Here is a 16,616-nt window from a genome sequence, read left to right on the forward strand (position 1 = left end):
GCTTTCTTGTAAAGTTGCACCATTAGGGAGGGGGGCACTCCTTATATCGGAGAACGTCCCTGTGGTCTTCAGCATTGTCCCCGTTTGTTAATGAGGACGTTGTGCTTCAGGGGCCAGGCCACTTGGGTAGCATTTGCCTATGTCAGTGCGATGATTTGCTGAGTGCCAGCACACACGTGGGCACAGAGGGGCAGGATGTCGGCTCACGTCGCCCCCCGCAGTGTGTACGGGGCGGGACTGCGGCTTCCTGATCCGGGACGAGGAGGCCTCTGCTTCAGGCCTCGGACTGTATTGTGTGCTCATCCCATGCCAGGCGCACGCAGGCCGGGGTGACCCATGCAGCTGGCACCGGGGAGGTGAGTGCCCGCACACAGGCTGGCAGTGCTATGGAGGCTGGCAGTCAGGTCCATCCGATGCTCAGTAATGAGGCATCACTGGGCACACGCTGCAGCATTAGTGCCAGTCTTCCTGCCCATGTGTCTGACAGCTGCTGGCCCGTCCCCATGGCAGCAGGGAGCTTCTGGGGGAGTTTGGGGTAATCGCTGCCCCCCAATTACTCAGGGCCGGCTCCTGGGTTCCACAGGTCCTCACTGGACCTCTCTTTCATTTCGTTTTCTTCATCTCGCCATCCCTGACCAATAACTTGTTTATTTTTCGGACGATAGTTGCATCAGGCCTTTTTCTATTATTATTTTTACGGTACGAGCTGTAGTTTTTATCATTACCATTTTGGGGTCTGTTTGACTTTGTATTCCATTTTTTTATTGCGTTTTTTTAAGGGGGTGAAGTGACGAAAAAACATCAGTTCTGACATTTCTAGCTTCGGCTTATTGTATGGGACAGTTCCACATGCTGCGACACTAATTAGCATAGTGTTTTTTGTAGAATTTATTTAAGTTCTGGGAAAAGACGGAAAAGTTTTCTATGTGTAGATTTATGTAAAAACAAATGTGTACCACCACATCAATGTATCGTAGAGCTGTCAGTGTACCTACAGTGAAGACTAGAGGGGTCCGTCTGCCGTACATTATACCACCCCACATCATAATCCCAGCAGTCGGGCTGGTGTGACGTTACCTTTTCATGGCTTTGCCCACTTGGTCTCCATATGGAAGCTGGGATGGATCCATGGATGGACGCTGGAGAATGGTGTGCACACCACGTGGGCAACGCTATGAAGACTATGTTGGTGCTGCAGTTTCAATTTTGAGGAATGTATACATACTGTATATGAGTTTATGTGTGTATATAATGTGGATGTTGGTCTAGTCGGTCATTTTTCTTGTTTGTTTCAGGCCCTTTTAGTCTCCGTTTCCGATGAAAGATGAAGATCTTGGTAAGTGATGCGCAGACTCGTATCAGCCGTGCTAAGCTTGATAACCACTCGAGACGCCCATGACTTAGGTGGCAGCCCATGAATCTAGCTGGGTATTGAGGGCTATATTGTTTTATCATCCTTCTCTATTCCAATGTCAAGACAAGAGTCCGAAACTAAAAGGTTATCACCAATATATTTTTTTTATCCCCTATCCAAAAATTTGTTTTAATCAGTGGAGCTGTATGTGGCCTTATATTTTGCATGCAGAAGTGACATTTTGTTGGTACCATGTTGGTGTACGTATAATGGTTGGATTGTCTTGTATTTTGTTTTGGAGAGGAGAGAAGACCAAGACAAAAAAAAAAAGGGGCAATCATCTCGATTTTTCTTTTCTTTATTATTTATTATTATAGTGCCATTTATTCCATGGCGCTTTACATTTGAGGAGGGGTATACATAATACATACAAGTACAGTAATCTTAATACAAGTCACGACAGGTACAGGAGGAGAGAGGACCCTGCCCGCGAGGGCTCACAATCTACAATACAAATTCTTTATGACATTAACCTTTATGGGTTAAATACTTTTATATTTTGATAGACTGGACTTCTAATGATGCAGCAATACCAATTTAATTTCAATTGTTTGGTGTGATTGTTTGGTCTCTCTTGCCATGTACTGCAATACTTCACAGCCTGGGCTTCAGAAAAACAACAAGATGGCGAGCAACAGGGGCCTTCAGCAGGCGCCTAGCTGCTATGGTGCATGGCGACCTATCGCATGGGAGATGTTGGCTGAGATCTCACCTTTCAAATACCATTGTCAAAGATTGACAGCAGCTTTAAGTGGTTAAGCCACTGCAATCGGAGCCAAGTCTGATCGCTGCTGTTAGGGGGTCGGCTTTGTAACACACCTGCCCTATATTGAGCGCGTACAGCTCCTGTGCCCGCTACATACTCATGGATCCGACATTAGACATACTTTTACATCCTGAAGAGTTAAGGTGTTAAAGCCTTCACCTGTCTTCACTTTCGACAGTGTATATGTATATTTGTATTACATCTCTCTTGTGTGGCTCTGCTCCCAGGCTCGGGTGTGTGTGGCGAGTCTGCTGCTCTGTGTCATCCTCTGGTTGTGCTGGATTAAAGCAAACATCAAGGAACCAGTAGAGCGTCCGCCATCCTTTCTACCTCATGAACTGCGCCTAGGGGGATACAGTCGACTTCCAGATGGCGAGGTGAGGAAGGTGCAATTTTCACGAGTAATGTCATGTATTTATAAGGAGGCTTTAGTGTTTTGTTTTTTTAAAGGATAACTTCCCTGAAGTTTTTGATGCAGTTATTTGGAGCCCAGGCCAGAAGTGTATCCAAAAGGCATGAAAATATAAAGGAAGGACGTGTATTTTTTTTCTTTTTCCTGCTGAATCTACTTTGCCTTAAAATACTGACCAAAAATTACAGGAGAATTTATCCAAAATTGGGTGTGTGAAGCCATTTTTACACTATTCTAAGCTCCATGATGAATATATCTGGTGCAAGGAGCAGGCTCGGGAGCTGACGCCTCTCCACACGAGGCAGATGCCAGCTGTATTGCACAGTCGGAATGTGTTTCTAACAGCAGCAACCAGAGTCTGCTCCAGTCACTGCTGTTAATTGCCTAAATGCTGCTATCAATCACTCACAGCGGCATTTTAGATGCGTGATCCGGCCTGGGCGTCCGTTCTGCGCAGCCATCACCTTACCATGACACGAAAGCTGGGTGCTGATGGGTTGCTAGCATGTTGGTACTCCCATGAAGCCCAGCTACAGGCTTGGCTTCATGAAGACTTTGATTTTAACTATATACTCGTGTTACAATAGGGACTAGAAAAACAAGTGAAAAGTTTAAAAAAAAAAAAAGCTTTTAAAAATATTTCAAAAATAATAAAAATCAAATAACCTTTTATTCTCAAGTTAAAAATAAATAAATAAAATAAACATATTCCAGATTGCAAACAATCTATCAAAATCTAAAGTTGTTTAATCTTTACAGCAAACATAATGAAAAAAAAAAAATCGAAGCTCCAAAATTGCATGTTTTTTTGCTTACCGCACTTCCCACAAAAAAATACTATATGAAGCAATCAAAACGTTCTACTCCAAAATTGGAATATTAAAAACAACAGCTCAGTGCGCAAAAAAACAAGCCGACACGCAGTTCCAGCGACGGAAAAATTAAAAAATTATTTATTTTTTTTGCAACATTATAAATTGTTCTAGGGCCCCATTCCAGTTATTTTTTTGTTGTTTGCTCCTTTATATGTGTGTAAGTGTTGTGGCGGTAGTAACATTCTCACTGCTTGAAATCTTCTCCCAGTTATAGCAGCGTTACAGTCCGCTCCAGCACCATGTGACTGTATCCTGCCGGATCAGCGGTTAATCTCTTATTGCATGTATTTGAGACTTGTAATGGGGCCCTCTTGCCTTTTTCTGAGTCTCATACGCTTGCATTGAGAAAATTTTAAAAAATTACCTTCTACACATAGCAACCACTGTGCGATTCGACAAATTCAGTTACGTGACGCCGGGGCACCGCTGCAGACGGTAGACAACGGCGACCAGTGAGTGTGTTACTACCTTCATGGCACTTACAATGATTCCTATCAAGGGGAAAAATGAAGCAAAAATTCACTGGAGTGGGGGTTTAGGTTACTAATATGGTCTTGGCTACTACAATTGTTTGGTCTCGGCGTAATCGTATTGCCCTAGTAATTTTATTGCCTGATCATTTTTACGGCTCAATTAATGACGTAAAAACAAAACCAAAGATGGAATTGCGTGTTCGTTTTATTATTATTTTTACCTCTCTTGGATTTTTTTGTCAGTTTCCCAGTAAAGTCAATTGCGTTTCCCAATACCACCTGCAAAAAAAACTAGCTGCCATATGGTTATGTAGACTATAAAAAAGTTATAGCTGTTTGGAAAAGGGTAAGAAAAAATGAAAAAACAAAGAGGGAAATTGGTTTAGTCTTTAAAGGGTTAAACATTCTGACAAATTGTTAAAAAAAAAGCTGTTCTTATGAAATTAAATCAACATTTCCTCTTTTCTTTCCTGCAGCCACTGGTCAGGAATCCCTGCAATACGTGCTCCGTGGTGTCCAGCTCGGGGCAGATGCTCGGTTCCGGTCTAGGGCCGCAGATTGACCAGGCTGAGTGCGTCCTGCGCATGAACACAGCTCCTACCGTCGGCTATGAGTCGGACGTAGGCAGCCGCAGCACCCTGAGGGTTGTGTCTCATACAAGTGTACCTTTACTGCTCCGCAACCAGACCTACTTCTTCCAGCACTCCCAGGACACTGTGTATGTGATTTGGGGACCCCCCAGACAGATGGACACGACCCAGGGGATCACGTATCGCGCCCTGCTGCAAGCTAAAGGCAAATATTCTGGAGTAAATATCTACATGCTTACACAGAGTATGATGGTGCACTGTGACCAGGTCTTCCAGAATGAGACTGGCAAGAACAGGTATGTGACCTCATATATAAAAACACCCCAACGGCTCGCTTATAGGGGATATCCAGTGCCTCTCATTTCCATATTGGAAGATGGGAGTCACTTCTGACCTTGGCGTCCATCAGTCTTGTGCATGGGAGGCATAGGAATTGTAGTATTACATGGGTTCATCATTCTAATACATGGATGGCTGAAGTCCCCCGGAGTGACAGCCACTATTATCATTTCTCTGCTTTGGCTTATAGAGGGGTATCCCGAGCAGAGAACCACCTGTATGACATAATTCGCCTTAATGGAGATTTCTTTAAAGTGTAGGTGGTGGTAAAAAAGGGCTTATAAAAGCAAATTAAAGGGGCGTGGCATGGCCGGCGAGGAGTGAGGACGCGTCCTGGAGAGCTCCAGCACCGGGAACCAACTCAATAAGGGACATACCCTGATGTCCAACACCCCAATGTCCACAAGGAGAAGCCGGGGGAGTGCGCCTACAGGCTCCGCGGCACCCGAAAAAGCTCCTCACAACATTTCCCGCTACTTCGCGGGAGCGGGGAAGAAGAAGGGTGCAGGCGCCATGTTGGAAGCGGCGCGCAGAGGACAATCAGCCCCGCCGTCGGCGGGGAGTAAGGTACCGCAGGTGGGGGAGCAGCGTGGAGGGAGAGAAGACAGTGAGGGGACCTCCCCAGGATCTAGTGGGGTGACTTTGATGGATGTGAAAGGAGCGGGGCAGTCTTCTCATAGCGGTTACAGCACTGCTGAGCCCCTGGAAACATGCGCCTTTCAGGGAGACCCCGCAGGCAGGCTGAAGAGACCTCACACTGCTGTAACTAATGCAGGCCCAGGGAGGGCCACCCTGACACACCCTGCGCCATTCTCCCAGGGAAATAATACTAATCCTCCTGACAGCAACCTTGCCACCACAGGAGGCGATATAATTCAGGAGGGAGCAGACCCCAGGTTGAGAGGGCAGCTTAATCAACCCATAATAATAAATGCTCATCAAGATGACTTACCGTCTGGCTTACCTCCCCCACCTACTCCTCAAATAGTCACGTCCATAACATCACAAAGCGGGCCTGATTTCACATTACTGTATAATAAGATAAAAGCCATCCCGACGAAACAAGACATGGAACAATATATTGTTTGCTTGGAAACTTCTTACAAAGCGGAACTTTCTATACTTAAGGATGATATCCAACAATGCGTAGAGAATGTTGAATCTCATGACCAGCTCCTGACCTCCCTGAATGACAGAATAGAGGCTCAAGAAGCTGCCGTGGTGGCCCAGGCTAGACAACTGCAGACTCTGGCAGAGATGCTGGACGATTCTGAAAATAGGGGACGCAGGAATAACATAAGAGTACGGGGATTACCGGAAGCTATCCCTCCTCAGGAGTTAAACACCACCTTGAGAGGCATCTTCAATTCGGTATTGGATAGACCCCAAGATACCCCACTAGAGTTAGATCGTGCTTATAGGGCTCTGGGCCCGCGTCCTAGTGATCAAGACCCACCGAGAGATGTGATCTGTCGGGTCCATAAGTACCAACTTAAAGACGCAGTCATGGGAGTGGCCAGGACAGCAGGACCCATTAAGCACTTGGATACCCGCATACAGCTCCTACCAGATCTATCCAGATGGACTTTGCAGAGACGAAGAGCCCTTCGCCCACTCTTCGAGGAGCTGCGACAAAAAGATCTTCCCTATACCTGGGGGTTTCCGTTTTGCCTCCGGGTTCAGAAGAGGGGCAGAGTACATCGCCTGAGCCACCCCAGCGGAATCCCAGCATTTTCAGCTGCCCTGGATCTACGTGAGGTGGACGTCCTCGACTGGCCACCCTTACCGTCCTTCTACAGAATGGACGACCCTCGTGGAGGACAGCTTCCTCAACGACAGCGCCGACCCGGAGGGCGGCCCAAAAGACGTGGGCGGGCACATCCGGGAGAAGGAGAAAATGACTGATGGCAGAGTTTTGTGATTTAAGGGTTTTTTTTTTTCGCATGGGTGGATGGGGGGTGGAGTTGAGGGATCAGCTTTATTAGCAGTGAGGAATGGAGGGTTAAATCAGATGATGTGATCGGCCAAATTTCTTTTCCTTTCCTCTCTCCCCTCTTCCCCCCCTCCCCCTTGCCTCCTCCCGCTCACTCTTGGATGGCTGTGTCTTCATGCTGAATACTTACAGATACCTAGATGATTCGCCACCTTATGGGGCTCCATTTAGCGGAAGTCATGATTCTCGGAAGCTTATGGTGTTCTAGATTTAATGGCTGTGATGTCTTTAACATTTTCGGTATTAACGGTACTGAAGCTGAATATGAAACGTGATATGCCAACGATTCATGGGTTTGCTAGAAATGGTATATATAATCTTAAGGGGTTGGATTCCTTGTTTCAGCGGCAAGTGAAGGTTATTTCATTATAAAGTTGGGGACCGGGGGAGACGGGTCTCCATTTCTCTTCTTGCCGTACACTTACCCCCCTAGGAGGTGCTGTCCTGCCATTGAAGAGTACAGCAATTAGTGCATACCTCCACCTGGTTTCACGTTGTCTGTGGGTGTGTGCTTAATCACACCCGCATTGTTAATTATATTGTTACCTTTTGCTTTCCTAATTCTTAACTCTTTGTTCATTCTCTGTATCTAACCTATCCCCAACCCACTAACCTTCCCCCTTCCCTACAGCGGGCGCTGGACCCCGGAGCGGACCCATCCTTGTGGAGGAAGCTTGATTCCCTCGATCCCAGATTGCAAACACGATGCCTGGTAGGATTGCCACACAAAAGATCACATTGGGCTCCTTAAATGTTAGGGGCTTTAACACACCACAGAAACGGTCGCATATCTTATATGGTATACACAAGAAAAAAGTTACTGTATTGATATTACAAGAGACACATTTTAAGATTGGACATGTCCCTAATATACCCAATCGCTATTACACATCTTGGTTCCACAGCGCCAACCTGGACTCGCGATCCCGAGGTGTTTCCATTTCACTCCACAAATCCCTCCAACATACTATACTGAACACACTAATTGATACGGAAGGGAGGTACGTGATCTTGAAGATCCAGATTTTTTCAACAACATATACTATAGCTGGTTGGTACGCTCCCGGCCGAGATCAAATTCGAGCTGTTAGGTCTTTTTTGAAGACTGTAGCTGATTTCGCTGAAGGGGTTGTTATACTGGGGGGAGACTTCAATCTGACTCTTAACCCGACACTCGACTCGACGGCGGCAAGGTCTTACATCCCTCTTCGACAGATGACCTCTTTAAAAAGAGATCTTCATGACTTACACCTCACTGATGTCTGGAGGCTCCTTAACCCCAACACGAAAGATTACACGTTCTTCTCCGCGTCACATAACTCATATGGCAGAATAGATTTCTTTCTTCTTAGCCACTGCGCGTTGGCTTGGAATCCGAAACCGTCTATTGGCAGTTTCCTGTGGTCTGATCATGCTCCAGTCTTTTTGGACATCAGCCCCCCTGATTCGGGAACGCGACAGGACGTGGAGACTGAACGATAATCTTTTAAAAGACCCTACATGTGTGGCTGACATTAAAACTACCATAGTGACATTTTTACAAGATCATGCACATGATGACACCGCTATGCCTATCAAATGGGAAACTTTTAAATGTGTCCTTAGAGGGGTACTTATTAAACATGGATCCCGCTTGAAGCAATTGAAAAACAAGGAAATTAGGGATCTTACAGAAAAAATATTAATACTGGAGACGAACCATAAGAATGACTTAAGAGCGGAGACGCAGACTGACTTGATCAAATGTAGGGACGACCTGAAATCCCTGTTAAATGAGAAGTCCCGTATTCATAGAAATCGTTTTAAAAGTCTTTTATACGGCCAAGCTAATAAATGTGGACGTATGCTAGTTAGATTTTTACATCCACGTTGTCAGACCACATACATACCATCCCTACAGAAGCATCGTGGTCAGGCGTCGTTGAACCCAACCGAAATCCTAGACATAATGCGGCGCTATTACCATGCATTGTACAATATTAAGGGAGGTGACCCCTCTCAGACCCCTCTGGACCCCCAACCACAAATTGAGTCGTACATACATGATACCGCCCTCCCGACATTGACTACAGATCTAACAGAACCACTAGAAACTGATTTCACAACGGAGGAGATTGATGAGGTAATTCGGAACACTCCAGCTGGTAAGAGCCCGGGGCCGGACGGCTTTTCCCCTCATTTCTACAAGACATTTCGAGAGCAACTTAGTCCCATTATGACACAGGTCTTCAACTCCATCGCAGGCGATGCCCCATTTGTCCCACAATCCTTAGAGGCTTTCATTACAGTGATGCCGAAACTGGGAAGAGATCCTACGATAGTAACCAATTATCGCCCAATATCACTCGTTAATGTATATGTGAAACTTTACGCAAAAATTTTGGCTAATCGATTAGCTCCCCTTCTGCCTTTGGTTGTGCACTCAGATCAGGTGGGGTTTGTACGGGGGAGGGAGGCAAGGGATGGGATAAATAAAACCTTCATTCTGACTGCACATGCTAAATCAAAACATAAACCGATGGCACTGCTGTCGATTGACGCGGAGAAAGCCTTTGACCGGGTACACTGGGGATTCATGTTCTCGGCCTTACGGCAAATAGGCCTGGGGAGCCGCTTCCTACAAAAGATTGCGGCTCTATACTCCAGCCCTTCGGCGAGAGTTAGGGTCAATGGCGCATTGTCAGATCCTATAGCTATCGGGAACGGCACACGACAGGGATGCCCGTTATCACCCCTTTTATACACGGTGGTCATGGAACATTTGGCGGTAGCAATTAGAGGGAATCCCAGTGTACACGGCCTATGGGTGGATCGAGTTCATTATAAGGTCTCTCTTTATGCGAATGACATCCTACTGTATGTATCTCAGCCACACATTTCCCTCCCGTCGCTGATGGTGGAATTTAAAAAATATGGTGCAGTCAGTAATTTTAAAATTAATTTTCAGAAAACCGAAGCCCTTAATATATCCTTGGGACAAGAAGAACTTACGAGAATAATGGAGAATTTCCCATTTCGTTGGAAAAGTGGAGCTATTCAATATTTGGGCGTTCAAATTCCTACCGACATGACCGACCTTTACAAACGTAATTATTTACCCCTTCTGGAATCGACCCTGAAGTGTCTGAGGGAGTACGGACGAAATAATATTTCATGGTTTGGTAGGATGAACTCCTTTAAGATGGATGTTCTTCCCAGGTTTTTCTATTTGTTTCAGGCGGTCCCAATTACACCGCCGAGGGCATTCTTCCAGACCATCAGATCCGCATTGATCCGATTTGTTTTGCAGGCTTCTAAGCCCCGTTTAAAATATACCAGTCTGACTACTCCGAAATCCAGAGGGGGTGCAGGCCTCCTTGATTTAGAACTTTACCATAGGGCCTCCACACTAGTGCGCCTATTTGACTGGCAGTATGGCCACTGCTCTAAACAATGGGTTCAATTGAAACAGACATCCTTTGACATCCCCTTGCGACACCTTCCTTGTATCCGATGCTACGATCTTACTACAGGCGGCTCTGAGGGATCCACAGGCTTTTTGGCACAAGAGACATTACGACTCTGGAAACGTATAAAAATTAAGAAGAAATTGATTAGTGTCCTGAATCCGTTGGCACCAATTTTTGGCAATCCGGACTTTCCTCTGGGTTGCCTCAGGGATCGTTTTTTAGGCTTGCACATTAGCTCTGACTTACGCCTGGAACAGGTACTGGTGGGAGGAGATATTCCATCTTTGGAGACTCTACAAGAACAGTCTCCCATTGGGGGGCTTTCCTGGATGGAATATAATCAGCTAAGGTCGTTTGTCCAGAGACATATGGTAGGCCGCACCTCCCCCCCCCCCCATGACAAGAATGGAAAATTTATTGCAGCAACAGGACCCTCCTTCTCATCTGATTTCTCTCCTATATAAGGAGTTTCATATTGAGGACTCGGAGGAGATTCCGAGTTACATTCGGGCATGGGAGGAGGAGATGGGCTGTAGATTCTCGGTAGAGGATCTTAACAAAGCTTACCTATTCACGCACAAAATGTCCCTGGCCGGGGGCGCACAGGAGAAAAATTTTAAGATACTAACCAGATGGTATTTGTCCCCCATTAGATTGAAGTCTATTTTTCCGTCAGTGGAGGACACTTGGCGGTGTGGAACCAAAAGAGAGGCACACTATACCACATATGGTGGCAGTGCTCCGTTATACAACCCTTTTGGAAAAAGGTGTTCTCGGCTTATCAAAAAATTACTGGAGATGTTGTTCTCCCGTCCCCGCAAGTTGCCATCCTCTCGATCCTTCCGGGTTCCATATCGGCCCAGAAACGGAGCCTTATCAGGTTTTGTATCACTGCAGCACGTATGGTAATCCCACGCCATTGGCGAGTAGCAATACCGCCAACAATGGCGGAATGGGTGTCGGAATTTGCAGATATCTTCCGAATGGAGATGCTGATGGCTGAGATGGAGGGAGACAACACCCGTCTGATTCGCATCTGGCATCCCTGGATCTTGTTTAAAGAAACCGCTGGGCTATCTCAACTGGTTGAGGAGGCTTCTTAAGGGCCGGTTCGGGAGTTTGGTGCCCGTCTTCCCCCCCTCCCCCTTCTCCCTCCATTGCTACTCCTAATTGTTCTATTCTAATTTTTCTTGTGTTCTTTCCCCTTTCTCTCTCATATTATCCTTTCTTTTACTACGATATACCTCTGCTGATACATGTGAAATGTACTATGAATGATTATGACTATTGTTTTAAGATACCTACCCATCTATGTTGCTAAGAACTCAGATAATAGGAGAGGAAAGTTTACTCTCCAGTCTGTTCCATTTTATATAAGCAAAATGTTTAATGTAACCTATATGGCTGGGTTAACCAATGTTTAGCGACAACCACCCGGTTAGAACTTGGTCAGTGGCGGTGTGTTTGCGTCTGCTCAATATACGCCCCATTGGGAAGCTACGAGATCTAATTTTAGCAGTCGTGCCGGGTTTATACTGTAAGTGATTGTTTATATTGCTCAGATGGGTGTATAACTTTCATCATTTTGTATGTTTTCTTTGTCTACTTGATCTTTCAATAAAAATAGATTCAACATAAAAGCAAATTAAAGACAAAGTATTCTCTACTTTTCATTATATCTCTTTCTGAAAAGCACATTTTTCTCATAACTCTAATTTCTATGCATTTTGTGCCCCCCTTCCAGAGCCATGTCTGGCACGTTTCTTAGCACCGGTTGGTTCACTATGATTCTGGCCATGGAGCTATGTGAGGAGGTCTCGGTGTACGGGATGGTCAGCGAGAACTACTGCAGGTAAGGAGATGATATGGTACGGTCACATGCAATCAACGTCCAGCCAATGGAGAGGTCGGCAGTCGCTGGATTTGAAACTAGGACCCTCTTAGGCGGAAGATTAGGACAATCTGTCACCTGTATTGTGCATGTGATGAACATAATCAATTGCACAGAAGGGTAGACAGCTGAGGATGTGGTCACGTGGGTAAAATCTGCCAGGAAAAATCCACAGCTTTACCATCACTTAGTTCCCTCTCTTGCTGCTGCTTTCTGTAGGTCCTCTGCTCAGGTTACATGGAGCCTTGTTGAGATATTCTGCCCTATGGGGTGAATCATGATATCCACCCAAATGATAGATATAGTGCTCTGACGGTTCACACCTTTTGGAGCGCTATCATACAGGTGCTTCTCACAAGATTAGAATATCATCAAAAAGTTAATTTATTTCAGTTCTTCAATACAAAAAGTGAAACTCATATAGAGTCATTACAGAGTGCAATAGTTTGGGCACCCTGAATGGTTAGTACCTAATAGCACCTCTTTTTGCAAGTATCACAGCTTGTAAACACGTTTTGTAGCCAGACAAGAGTTTCTGTTCTTGTTTAAGGGATTTGCTTCCTTCCTTGGAAAATTCTTCTAGTTCTGTGAGATTCCTGGGTCATCTTGCATCCTCTGCTGTTTTGAAGTCTTACCACAGATTTTCAATGATGATTGGATCAGGGGACTGTGAGGGCCATTGTAAAACCTTCAGCTTGTGCCTTTTCAGGTCATCTATTGTGGATTTTGATGTGTGTTTAGGATCATTGTCCATTTGTAGAAGCCATCTTCTTTTCATCTTCAACTTTACAGATGGTGTTATGTTTGCATCAAGAATTTATTGAAATTTCATTGAATCCATTCTTCCCTTTAACCGTGAACGATTCCTCGTACCATTGGCTGCAACACAAACCCAAAGCATGATTGATCCACCCCCATGCTTAATAGTTAGCTAGATGTTCTCTTTTTCTGAAATTCTGTGCCCTTTTTTCTCCACACATACCTTTGATCATTGTGACCAAAGACTTTTATTTTAACCTCATCGGTCCACAGGGTTCATTTCTAAAATGCATCAGGCTTGTTTAGATGTTCTTTTGCATACTTCTAATGCTGAATTTTATGATTAGAACGCAGGAGAGGTTTTCTTCTGATGACTTCCATGAAGGCCATATTTGTGGTGGTATCTCTGAGCACTAGAACAATGTACCACAACTCCAGAGTCTACTAAATCTTTCTGAAAGTGTTTTGCAGTCAAGCGGGGGTTCTGATTTGCCTCTCCAGCAATCGTATGAGCAGCTCTCATAGAAATTTTGGCTAGTCTTCCAGACCTTATCTTGACCTCCACTGTTCCTGTTAGCTGCCATTTCTTAATTACATTTCGAACTGAGGAAATGGCAACTTGAAAACGCTTTGCTATTTTCTTTTATCCTTCACCTGCTTTGTGGGCCTCCACCATTTTCATTTTCAGAGTGCTAGGCAGCCGTTTAGAAGAACCCTTGGCTGCTGTTTTTTTGGCACAAGGTTAGAATAGGCTGGGTTTTTGTAATGCTGCGAAACTGGCATCACCTGGCCTTTCCTAACAATGATAGTGAACAAGCCATAACCCTAACAGGCTAGTTAAGGTCCAAAACCTTGGTCAAAGTTATCTGAGCACAAATCTCCAGTTGTTCAAAACTTTTGCATTGGCCCATTTTCCTTTTTGTAATTTTTAAAATGTAAAAAATAACAGTATATACAGTATATATATTTTTGCCTAAAATGCAAAGGAAATGTGTCATCTTTAACTTTGCGCCTTTTAAAGATAATCTTCAACTTGCTTAACTGTTCACAATAACAGTAATTTTGACAGGGGTGCCTAAACTTTTACATGCCACTTTAGGTCCTAGGAGACACTGCTGACATGGCAGGCATTGTGCACGCTTCCTATTCTATTTAAAGGGAACCTGTCACCAGGTTTGGCCGATATAAGATGCGGAAGCTGTCTTTCAGGGCTGATACACAGCATTCTGTAAAGCTGTAGATAAGCCCCCGATCTGACCTGAAAGATAAGAAAAATAAGTTTTATTATACTCACCTGCAGTGCGGTCTGGTCCGATGGGTGCCGCAGGTACGGGTTCGGCGCCTCCCATCTTATGATCGCCGCCCTCTTTCTTGTTTCACAGGCTCCCGGCACCACTCTCCTGCGCAGGCGTACTTATCTGCCTTGTTGAGCAAATTCCTGCAGTGCGCAGGCTCTGGGCCTCTCTGACCTTTACCGGTGCCTGCGCACTGCAGTACTTTGCTCTGCCCTCAACTGGGCAGATAAGTACGCCTGTGCAAGAGCGCAATGCCGGGGAGCCAAGAAGCAAGGAGGGCGGCGATCATAAGAAGATGGGAGGACGCGGACCTGCGACACCCCAGCAGGTGAGTATAATGACAGGTTCGCGTTAAATGACCGGTGCACGATACACGCCAATGGTTCAGCGTTTGCCTCATCTGCATCATTTCTACAGATGTGTGAGGTGATGAGCAACCCCTTTTATGCAGGAAAAAAAGCTTCATGTAATTAGTGTATCAAATGGAGATTAAGTAAAAGAGTGATGAGGAGACCTGAACCATAACTGCACGCCGCACACATCAGTAACATAATCCCATCTCCCCACAGGGATCACCCGCATTCTCCGGTGCCTTATCACTATTATGAAAAGGGCCGACTGGATGAGTGTACGACTTACATAATGCACGAGCGAGCGTCGCGTGGAGCCCATCGCTTCATCACAGAGAAAGCAGTCTTCTCCCGCTGGGCCCGAAGAAGAAGGATCTATTTTAAACACCCATCCTGGGAGGCCTGAAGCTGGAGGCGGCCTCCGTTTTTTTCTCCTGCACACTCAGCCATTTTTTTATAATCATATTTTTTTAACAAAAGTAGGTGTCAAACTTTGCGGCTCCTGTGAGCTCTGGAAATCACAGGAGAAAGGTTTTATGACAGGCACTGAAGCTGCACATCTGTTTATTTCCATAGATTTTTTAATGACTTTTAAGAGCATTTGCTGCTTGCTGGTGTTTGGAAGAGGCACACGGTAAAGAAAGCGGGTGCATGTACATTAAGTAGCCGTTTGTAGTGTTCTTGGAAGACTGAGGCCGTTACAGATGCTACTAGTGCTGCTGCGATGTGCACCGAGCGGCATTGTGCAGTATTCTCTATGAGACTATTGAGCAGTATTATTTATTTATGGAGTGATTGTGTTATTTCATGGCACTTCTGCAATTCCTCACAATACCACCAGGTGGTCTCACCTCAGTGTTCATACTGTGCAGATCCACAACTGTCCGGCAGGGTATTGCTGGTACTGGACACTTTACTATTAAGTACTTATACATCACAGTATTCAGTGCATCTAAAGGAGTCCTATGTCATATCCTGCCACTTTATCACCGTAATAATATGTCAGAAAATATTTCGGAGGTCCTGCAATCAGAGTGAAATGATATTTTTTGGTTCAGGGTGCACTCTGGAGACAGTTATGCTCCCATTATCCCTTGAGGGCTCATCGTGCCATAGGTGCAGACAATCAGACGGCGACCCTCGTTGCATATGAGGACATTAGAGTTGGTACAAAGCTATTCCCAGGACACATCAGTTACTTATGGCCGCTAGACGGAAGCCTTGAGAACCTCCTCCTACCGGACAGCATCTGTGGCTCTTAATCTCATCATTGCTGCATGAGGCACATGTAACACTGCTCCAGGCCGGCTAATTAACAGAAGAGCTGCGGATGTCGTCAGGTAGGAGGAGGTTCAGACGTAGGCACTGGACAAGATCTTGCAAATCAATTTGCACCAACTCTAGTAGAGATTCCACTTTAGCTGACTTGACAAGGTAACAGATGCCATATTGGGCAAGCTTGGTGTTTCCTCTAAGCAATTTCAGCAATAGTTGGCATAAAAATAGGACTTAATTGGGAATGAGCGGAGCAAAATTGAAGGGGTTTTCTAGTATTAAAGGGGATCTGTCACCCTTTTTTGCCCTATTAGCTGCCGGCATAGACTTCGGGGGCTTATCTACAGCATTCTGTAATGCTGTAGATAAGTCTCCGATGTAGCCTGAAAGAGAAGAAAAACACGTTATATTATACTCACCGAGATGGGCGGTCCGGTCCGACGCCTCCCTTCATGCGATGACGTCCTCTTCTCCCGTCCTGTAATGGCTCCGGCACAGGCGCACTGCTCTGCCCTGTTGAGGGCAGAGCAGAATTCTGCAGTGCGCAGGCGCCATACCTCTCCCGACACCTGCGCACTGCAGGGACTCTGCTCTGCCCTCAACAGGGCAGAGCAATGCGCCTGCGCCGGAGCCATTACAGGACAGGAGAAGAGGACGTCATCGCATGAAGAAAAGGGAGGCGTCGGACCGGACCGCAACACCCATCGGACCGGACCGCCCATCTCGGTGAGTATA

At 45.6% G+C, this 16,616-nt stretch overlaps 1 protein-coding gene across 1 annotated transcript; it reads left to right on the forward strand.

The window, feature by feature from the left end:
• The first annotated feature begins 236 nt into the window (after positions 1–236).
• ST6GALNAC4 (ST6 N-acetylgalactosaminide alpha-2,6-sialyltransferase 4) lies at positions 237–16,267 on the forward strand. Its single transcript, XM_073590988.1, has 6 exons — positions 237–356; positions 1,296–1,336; positions 2,408–2,557; positions 4,417–4,826; positions 12,056–12,163; positions 14,826–16,267. The coding sequence occupies exons 2-6, from the start codon at positions 1,325–1,327 to the stop codon at positions 15,010–15,012; spliced, it is 867 nt and encodes a 288-aa protein (XP_073447089.1). The 5' UTR covers positions 237–356; positions 1,296–1,324; the 3' UTR covers positions 15,013–16,267.
• The last annotated feature ends 349 nt before the right edge of the window (positions 16,268–16,616 follow it).

The sequence above is a fragment of the Dendrobates tinctorius genome, unplaced genomic scaffold (genome assembly GCF_039654945.1).
Source record: "Dendrobates tinctorius isolate UK_male_01 unplaced genomic scaffold, ASM3965494v1 ptg000120l, whole genome shotgun sequence".
In the NCBI taxonomy this organism is placed as follows: Eukaryota; Metazoa; Chordata; class Amphibia; order Anura; family Dendrobatidae; genus Dendrobates; species Dendrobates tinctorius.